The sequence below is a fragment of the Rutidosis leptorrhynchoides genome, chromosome 9 (genome assembly GCF_046630445.1).
Source record: "Rutidosis leptorrhynchoides isolate AG116_Rl617_1_P2 chromosome 9, CSIRO_AGI_Rlap_v1, whole genome shotgun sequence".
Lineage (NCBI taxonomy): Eukaryota > Viridiplantae > Streptophyta > Magnoliopsida > Asterales > Asteraceae > Rutidosis > Rutidosis leptorrhynchoides.
In genome coordinates this window covers 74,353,393-74,362,708 of record NC_092341.1, presented here as the reverse complement: position 1 = coordinate 74,362,708, position 9,316 = coordinate 74,353,393, and the positions used below count along the sequence as shown (strand labels likewise).

The 9,316-nt window shown below is 35.6% G+C and overlaps 1 protein-coding gene across 1 annotated transcript; it reads left to right on the top strand.

Annotated features, from left to right (window-relative positions):
* The first annotated feature begins 1,300 nt into the window (after positions 1–1,300).
* LOC139868165 (uncharacterized) lies at positions 1,301–9,077 on the top strand. Its single transcript, XM_071856499.1, has 6 exons — positions 1,301–1,682; positions 2,658–6,069; positions 6,404–6,469; positions 6,565–6,654; positions 8,469–8,645; positions 8,754–9,077. The coding sequence occupies exons 1-6, from the start codon at positions 1,351–1,353 to the stop codon at positions 8,787–8,789; spliced, it is 4,113 nt and encodes a 1,370-aa protein (XP_071712600.1). The 5' UTR covers positions 1,301–1,350; the 3' UTR covers positions 8,790–9,077.
* Positions 9,078–9,316: the final 239 nt, after the last annotated feature.

The window sequence follows — 9,316 nt, the reverse complement described above, 5'->3', positions numbered from 1 at the left end:
CCTTAAATTAAATTTGCACCCGATACCCATATTTGGCAAGCCACTAAGTGGGCTTGTTGCTACATAATTTGGAAATATAGAAACCTAAAAGTTTTCTGCAGTAAAGAATGGAATCCCGCAACTATAATCTCCGAAATTCAAACTCAAAGTTTCTCATGGATTTCCAAGCGATCAAATAAAACAAGGTTCGAATGGCAACAATGGCTTATAAACCCTTCATTCTACGCCGTCTCTCCTAACACACGAACGGGCATTGGTTAATTCACCTCGATCCATTAACAATGGGTTATATGCGCTCGGGATTAAAAGAATAGTAGTCTCCATCTTTGTCACCGCATGACCGGTACTGGTGTTTTCCACTCTTCTGCCTGCTTGCAAGTTCAACCGGCCATTCTCCCATCATTCATGGATCGCTTCGTAATACCCTCATTTAGTTATATGTATTATCTCGTTTTGATCGTTTTTTCGTGTGTTGTATAGATTGTGAATAGGGCACATTGTATAAACCGTTTGTAATAAATAAAGATTTACTTGCTTTTCTAATATATATATATATATATATATATATATATATATATATTTCGATTTGTGCTTTAGTTATAAAAGCTGTCAAAGACTCAAATGGGTCAACTCTAACATTTTACTTTATAATTATATCTATCTATATCTATATCTATATCTATATGATAATTTGATGCAGTAATAAATAAAATATAGGTGTATAAGGGAAGGTAATTTCACACACCACTTTTTGATCCATTTACATTTTTATCTCATAAACTTTCAATTATACTCATAAAAAATTGAACTTATATTATTGTTATTATTATGTATAAAATTGAGGGTAAAATAGGTAATTATGTGTACATAGATTAAAAAATGGTATGTGAGAATCACCTTTCGTGTATAAGTAATATTATTATCATTATTAATATTAATATTAATTATAATTATTAGTAATAGTTAATAAAAGTGGATAGATTATACTACTATTAAAGTCTACAATTATACAATTCCATTCCATTAAAAATCTAATAAGATTACAAATTTAAATTAAATATTACAGCTGCAAATTACAAGTATGCCCTCGAATTGAGTTTCACCAAACTATTTACACGCCTTCTCTTCCCTCTCCACATTTGTCCTTGTCTCTGCAGAATTCCAATTCCCCCTCTGCAAACAAACAAACAAAACACCTTTTAACTAAATTATTACTGTACAACTATTTAAATTGATAATTATTTAAATTTTATTAAATTTTCTTTATTTTTTAAAATATAAAAACACAAAAATACTTTACAAACCCTAGACAACAATAATTAGTAGGAGCTCCAACTTTAACTCTGTGTAATGGAGTCTCTCTCACGTCCATTTCACCGACGGAAACTGTCAAATGTTAACGGTAAAAATGCTTACGACGGCGTGTTTTCCGGTCACCGCCGTAAGTTTGACGGAGCTCCGGCTGTTCACGTTGATGAATACCGTGAGATTTTTGGTAGCGCTCAAACTGTTTCTTCGATTCCGATACTTGATCTTTCTAATTTAGGACATCAACAACTTGAAGATGAAGATGATGCAGCTTCTGATGGTTTGAAACCTGATTACGGTTTGATTTTTGGTGGATTTCATGATAGTGATATCGCTGTTTCTTATCAGGACTTAATTGCTCGTGATAAAGCTAGGTAATTTTTATTTTTATTTTTTTAATAATTAAATAATGTGTTTTTATAGAGTAAAGTTGTTCTTTTTAAAGCTTCTTTTGAATGATTAAGTTGGAAATAGATGTTTAGGTTTAATTAATTTAGCATGAATTTGAAGTTTTAGTAAACTGTGCTGATTTTAAGGGTAATTTGTTGTTATATTAGTTGAATAGCTTGTTAAATTGAAGAACTAATGTGGGGAAAAGAATTGTGAATTTGTGATTAATTTTGTATGTATTAATTACTGATGCCATTTTTTGAGGCCTAAACCCTAACCCTAATCTTCAAGGTTATAGATAAGGTTTATGTTATTAAGTTATATAAGTATCTTAGGTTAAATGCTACCACCAAGAACATGAAAGGATTACATTTGGAAGTGGGACTGATTTTTTTTTTTGGCTTGCTCATTGTCACATTTCTTTATTGTATGAGGGATAACTTGTTTGAATGTGTTAATAATGGCTTATTGAGTTGGACGTCATACACATTCGATTTGTAAGTTGTGTTTATTTGGGATGTGGTAGGGTTTTGTAAGTTGTAAGTTGTATGAGGGATTACATTTGTAAGTTGTGTATGAGGGTTTTGTAAGTTAAGTTGTGTTTATTTGTAAGTTGGACGTCATACACATATGCTAGTTTTTTCAATATTTGTGACTTTATTAGTGTAGTGTGATGAATAGGAACAAGTTATTTCTATTTTTAGTGATAAAAATGTCAACTTGCTTTAAACTCTTTCTTACGATGGTGGATCTTTTGCGCTGCAAGTTGGACTAATATCCTAACTTAGCCTTTTAGGGTTAAGATTGCAACGTATCACTTGCCGAATTAAGAGTTTGTTCGAGAATTGATTAACAATATTTACATTTATTGTTGTCTTAAGCTGTTGTTCTGCAACCATTTTCTTATCGCGTAATGATTTTGTAACTGAATTTTTTTTGTCGATTTGACATTGATGTAGGGCTCACTCATCAACCAACTCGAGTTCTCAAGATTTTGATGATCAGTCTCATCAATCTTTCGATGCGTTGAAGCAATTTAACATGTCGTATAACAAGATCAGTCAAAGGAGTAAAGATGGTCTAGACCGGACAACTCATGTCACCCAATTACATGCTGTACCTGGATTTACTTGTTTCATTGATGAATCAGCTTCACAACCCAATAAGGAAACCGAGAACCTTAAATCATATGTACCAAATAACGTTCCTGAGAAACAAATTTCCCAAAATGGGGTCGAATCTAGAAGTAAACATCGTCAAGATAATTCCTTTTCTGGCGATAAAAGTTATACGACATTTAAAAATGATATCAAGCCTCATCCTATGAAAGCATCATCACCACCTGCAGCATCATCAACCAACAACGAATCATCTTCTCAACAAAAGAAGGAACCAGAGAAGCAAAAAATTTCTGTGGAATCTGATAATTCCTTATGCGGCGATAAAAGTTCAATGACATTTAAGACCGAAACTAAAACACATCCTATCAAATTATCGTCATCGTTTGCCACATCATCAAGCAATAATGAAACATCTTCTCAATCAGAGATGCATAGTTCCTCTGTTGAAAATGATATATATTCTGGTGTGAACTCCAGCAAGGTAGATTTTCATGAAAGACAAACTTCCAAAAATGCTTTCGAAACTGAAATTAAAGTTTGTCCAGATGAATCCTTATCAGATGATCGGAATTTAAAGACGTTTCAGGTCAATCTCAAATCAAATCCCTCAAAAGTATCATCATTGCCACCTGTACCTTCAGCAACCGCTAATGAAACATCTTCGCAGTCGAAGAAGGAAACCGAGAGGACAAATGATGTAGATCCCAGTGTGAGCAACAGCAAGTTAGATTATCATGAAATACAAACGTCCAAAAGTGCCGTGGAATCTGAAACTAAAGAGCGTCCAGATGCATCCGTATCCGATGATAGAAATTTAAAGACGTCTCAAGAAGATCTCAACTCACCTCATGTGGATTCAGAAATTGGTGTGGATAGTCATAAAGGCCATCAAAAGAGATCAACATCTACAAATACCGGGACCCACAAAAGTGATACTTCCGATGAATTGCCTCCTAATTGCTTCCGTGAAGAGATTGATGCGAGTTCTGCAGCAGCTATTTCTGCTGCCGCTTTACGAAAAGCTATCGAGAAGGCCCAAGAAAGTATACGGATTGCGAAAGAATCAGTTGGTAGAAAAAAGGAAGGTCTTAGAGGTTATTCAAACAAAAGTTTCAAAGATAGCTTGAAAGTTAAAGTTAAAGCTAGAGTGCCGAATGTAATTGCAGGTGAAGAACAGAAGGAAAAAGATGATAAATTGAAAGCATCAAGAATATTTTTAAATGGGGGTAGTTACCATAAGCATGCGGGCCCAGTAAATTTTTCAGAATCTGCAGATTGTGAGAAGCTTTTTGGTGCTAAGAAAGTAATAAATGAAATACATGAGAAAGTTCCAGAATCGATTAAGAATTCGGAGATGCTTGTAAGTCATTCTGATGAATCGAGAGATAATACGAATGTTTGCAGTTCTAATGAAGCTGTAGGTGAAAAAACGCTGTCTAAATCTATTGAAAATAATAAGAATGTTTGCAGTTCTAAAGAAGGTATAGGTGAAGAAACGTCGTCTGAATCTATTGAAAATAATAAGAATGTTTGCAGATCTAAAGAAGGTGTAGGTGAAGAAACGTCGTCTGAATCTATTGAAAATAATAAGAATGTTTGCAGTTCTAAAGAAGATGTAGGTGAAGAAACGTTGTCTGAATTTATTGAAAATAATACATATGAAGCTCCACGAAACGTTGTTCAGAGATCCAATGGTTATCTTATTGAAAGTTGTGAAGATCCCGGGGACAAAATCGACAATGGCAAGACCAGAGAGTCTAATGAGAATACCGATGAGTTGATATCAAGTGATTCACATAAGTTAGCTGAAGATTTGAACAACTTAATGTTGTATTATAAGGGGGAAACTGAGAGGAACAATCAAAATGGTTACGAGAAGAGTTTCGATGAAACGTTGGGTTTACTTGAAAATAAAAAGCAAGAGTTTCTTGAACAAGAACGTGATGAGAATGTCGAAAGTGATGATGAAGCACGTGAAAACGTGCTTGAAGATGAGATAGAATTGATTGACAGTGAAAGTCACAAGGAAGAAGATAATGGTGAGGAGTTTTATGATGTTAGTGAAGTGGAAATCGTTGAAAATGCACAAACTTCTGCTAATCACAACGAAGAAAAATCATGCGAAAAGATGGATAAGTTTGAGGAACCACAAGTTTATGAGAATTCTTCAAGTGATTATGATGATGCTGAAGGAAGTGAAAATTTGCATTTCTGTAATGGTGTACATATTGTTTTCGATAAAGAAGAGGCACACAAGGTTGTCGATAACGACAATAGTCCGGAAGCTGGTCCAGAGATTGATGATGTCAGCAGCAGTAGCACCACTTCAGCTCAAGAGGACCAAAACAAAAACAATCCTGAATCTGGTCCAGAGATTGACGATGTCAGCAGAAGTAGCGCCACCTCAGCTCAAGAGGACCAAAACAACAATCCGGAATCTGTTCCAGAGATTGATGATGTCAGCAGCAGCAGTAGTGCCACCTCAGCTCAAGAATTTCAAGTGAAAGACACAGAAGTAATAGAAAAAGATATATTTGAAAATATTTATGTCGATCAAATATCCTCCAAAGACGATAATGATGAATGCGATGATGTGTCAAATTGCGGTTCGGTTGATGTGGATTTTGTACAAAATGACGCACGGTCAGAATCATCTTCAGACACAATACATGGTATGGAGATAGAGGTTAAAGAATACAGTGAAACAGAAGTGACAATGAAGGAAGAAGAAAGCAACGTGCAACAATCTCACGACGAAACACCCGAAATCGGAATAAAAACGGAAATAGGAAAATCAGAAACACGTAAGGATGAAAGTGGACAATCGGGGCCCACCAAAGTGGTGGAGAAAGAGGTCACGAAAAGGATTAAAGAAGTAACTGCGGAAGAAAGGGAACGGGAGAGAGTAAAATTAGCTGTGGAAAGGGCAATTCGCGAGGCTCGTGAACGTGCGTTTATCGAAGCTCGTGAAAAAGCTGCGAGACAAAGAGTAATTGCAGATGCTCAAGAAAAGGTCGTTAAAACTTCGTTACAATCGAAACTTAAAGCAGAACGTGCTGCAGTAGAACGAGCTACTGCAGAGGCTCGACAACGAGCGTTAGAAAAAGCAATGTCTCAGAAGAAAATATCTGAGCCAAAGGAACAAGTTAACGAGGTTAAGCCGAGTTCTTCTGTAAGTCAGACTAATGCTGAGTCAGCATTGAGAAGTAAAGCAAAATTGGAAAAGCATAACAGGATCATGGAGCGCGCAGTATGTATTTTGCCACTATTCCCTTTATTAAACTAGTTTTTATCAAGCTTGCAAAAATCGCTACTCGGATTGTACTCGGATACTCGGGGAACTCGGGGAGTACTTGAGTGTAGACCAAGTTTGACTTTGACTGATTTTGAACGATTTTTTGAGTAATCCCGAGTTTTGGCCAAGTTTTGACCGATTTACCGAGTAATACTGAGTTTTGGCTGAGCTTGACCTGGTTTGACCGAGTATTTCCCGACTTGCATAAATCAAGAACTCGCCGAGTAACTCCGAATTCTACAACAGTGCTTTTTATTCATTTCCTTCTAATTTGGTGCTTTTGTTTCAGGCACAAGCGCTTGCAGAGAAAGAAAAACGTGATATGCTTGTACTTAAAGAACAAGCTGAGAGAAGTGTAATGATCTTTTTGACTCGAATTGTACGGTGTACCTGTTGATGCGATTGTTTTGTCTCTAATAATTTTTTTTTTAAATTGTAACGTAACTGCAGCGATTAGCAGATAATCTTGATGCTGATATTAAAAGGTGGTCAAGTGGGAAAGAAGGGAACTTGCGTGCACTTCTTTCAACTCTGCAATATGTATGTATTAACTTTTACCTCACATTAATGTCCTAAAAAGTTACATATCATGCAATATCAAGCTCGGAAAAGTCACGAGACAGAGACGCGTTGGTCGGGACTTTGGAACGACTAGTCGGTCGAGTCGTGCGTTGAACGCACATGGAGTAATATATATATATTACACATAAATATATCAAACTAAAATATTTTAAACTTAAATTTTTCAAACATATGTGTAGTGCACAAAATCTGCCTATAAAAAATATAAAAGACGAAATTGCCCAAATCGTCCCCGTGTTTCTGGTTTTTTGCCCAAATCGTCCATGTGTTAATAAAACTGCATAAATCATCCTTAAATGCCAAAAAACACATGCCTTAACTTTTGTTAAACTCTCCGTTAGTTAAAAATACACGATTGATCCCTGAAGTTTCTTAAAAGATTGCAACAAAGATCCTCTTCATCATCTTCAAGATGAAGCTTTAGTGAAAGCTTAAAAAAGTGATATCATATGAACCGTAGCATACAAAAATGATAGAATTGTTTTGTTTGGAATATATAAATAATTAAAGTGATATCATAATTGATAAGTAAATACTAGTAATCATGACTCAAATGAAATCATGATTATTAGTAAATACTAGTTAAATCTCATAATTATATGTTTCAATCCTTTAAAGTATCGAAGTCATAGGATACCTCGTCTGATGTGCATTAATTGTGTCATTAGACGATAAACTGTTATATACGAAGAGATAGCGGTTCAAATGCAATATGAAATTTGTTAAGAAACGGGTATTAAAGAGAGAGGCTTCAAAATACGATATGTTTTTTTAAGCAAAGAATTGTTTTTTTAAGCAATGAAGATGTTAGGAAATCTAGGTGAGCCCTAACAAGAACTTGATAACCCTAGTTATCAACCCACCGTGCAACAAACAAATAATCGCCAACACAAATAAAGATAAGAACAAGAAACGTGAAGAACAAGGAATTAACGTGGTTATGTCCAATCGTTTAATTCAAATGAATTGGTTTAATCCACGGTTAAACAGAGAGAATTTTATTAGTAATATCGTAGGTTGGGTTTAAGCTTATAATGAGATGTATTTATAGGCATAGAACAACATAAGGAGCAAGTAAAATAAATTCTGGAAGTTTCCTTCCCTCCAGACAACCCGCGGCGCGTCCAGGAGGGGCCGCGTCGCGCCTCTTAGTGTAAATCCGGATCAGACGATTTCTTCCAATTCAAACACCTGATTGCATGTGAGCCGCGTCGCGCCAGGAAGGGCCGCGGCGCGCCTTGTTCTGTACCTGAACTTCTCTTTTTGTTTTGATATCCTTCACACATCCAACAGAAGATGTGTTTTTTCACTAAAGCTTCATCTTGAAGATGATGAAGAGGATCTTTATTGCAAACTTTTAAGAAACTTCAGGGACCGATCATGTATTTTTGACTAACGGAGAGTTTAACAAAAGTTAAGGCAGGGATTAATTTGGGACGTTATTTGGCATTTAAGGATGATTTATACAGTTTTGTTAACACGGGGACGATTTGGGCAAAAAACTGAAACACAGGGACGATTTGGGCAATTTTGTCAATATAAAAATTTTGACCTAAATTTGACCAACATTGACTTTGACCGACTCAAACCAGACTCAGACCGACTTTAATTGACTTTGACCTTACTTTTTAGCGTTGACAGACTAATTAGATGTTTTTGGGCGAAATGGGACTGGACTAGTCAGCATAGACGGCCGCCATTTACAATACTGTGCAAACTCCAAATTTAGGTTGATTTAACCTGGTTTTGTAATTAAATTTTGTGTATTGTAGATCCTTGGAGCTGAGAGTGGTTGGAAGCCGGTGTCACTTACGGAGATCATAACGACAACTGCAGTTAAGAAAGCCTACAGAAAGGCTACTCTCTGCGTGCACCCTGATAAAGTGCAACAAAGGGGTGCCAGCATTCAGCAGAAGTATATTTGTGAAAAGGTTTTCGATCTTTTGAAGGTATGCAAAATGCAAACTATTGTTGGGTTTTCCTATATATTTTTTATTCGTGTTACTTTTTTATAACTTTATGTTATTGTTAATTACCTATTTGTATAATTTTAACAGGCAGCTTGGAACAGATTCAACTCCGAGGAAAGATAGCAGCAGCCTTTGAAGCAGAGTGATTTATTACTCCTGGGATCAGTAAATTTACCTATTCAATCTTTTATTAAGTAATATTTAACTTATTATTAAGGTATAGAGTTTTTATTGAAGTTATGGCTGTATTTGATGGTCATTTACCAGATTTGGTAAATATGAATTATAAAACTGTAATTGTACATACTACATTATTATTTAGTTGTACTTGTATGTTTGGTTAGAAGGGCAAATTACTGCAGGATGTATGAATATGAAACTACAGTACGAATACATGGCCCTCTTATTTTACATGGCAGATTTGCGTTTTGTTTCAAGTGTTACTAACGTAACTTCTTGTGACGAGATTTTCTTTTTTGGGTCACCTGGGAGGGTGAGTATTTTTCCTTGGCCATCACAAGATTTGAACCCGAGACACTTGCTAGAATCTCAGGGTCTTAGATGGTTTAAACGTAACTTGATACTCCGTTATTGATAATTTGCAGAAAACGTTTCTCACTTCTCGTATGCTGCAAGACTAACCAAACTGC

What these genes read in the sequence shown, in the direction of transcription:
- LOC139868165 (XM_071856499.1), top strand. Translation starts at nt 1,351, where the DNA reads ATGGAGTCTCTCTCACGTCCATTTCACCGACGGAAACTGTCAAATGTT. An exon ending in ATTGCTCGTGATAAAGCTAG is followed by an intron (nt 1,683 to 2,657) that starts GTAATTTTTATT and finishes ACATTGATGTAG; the next exon opens with GGCTCACTCATCAACCAACT. An exon ending in ACAGGATCATGGAGCGCGCA is followed by an intron (nt 6,070 to 6,403) that starts GTATGTATTTTG and finishes CTTTTGTTTCAG; the next exon opens with GCACAAGCGCTTGCAGAGAA.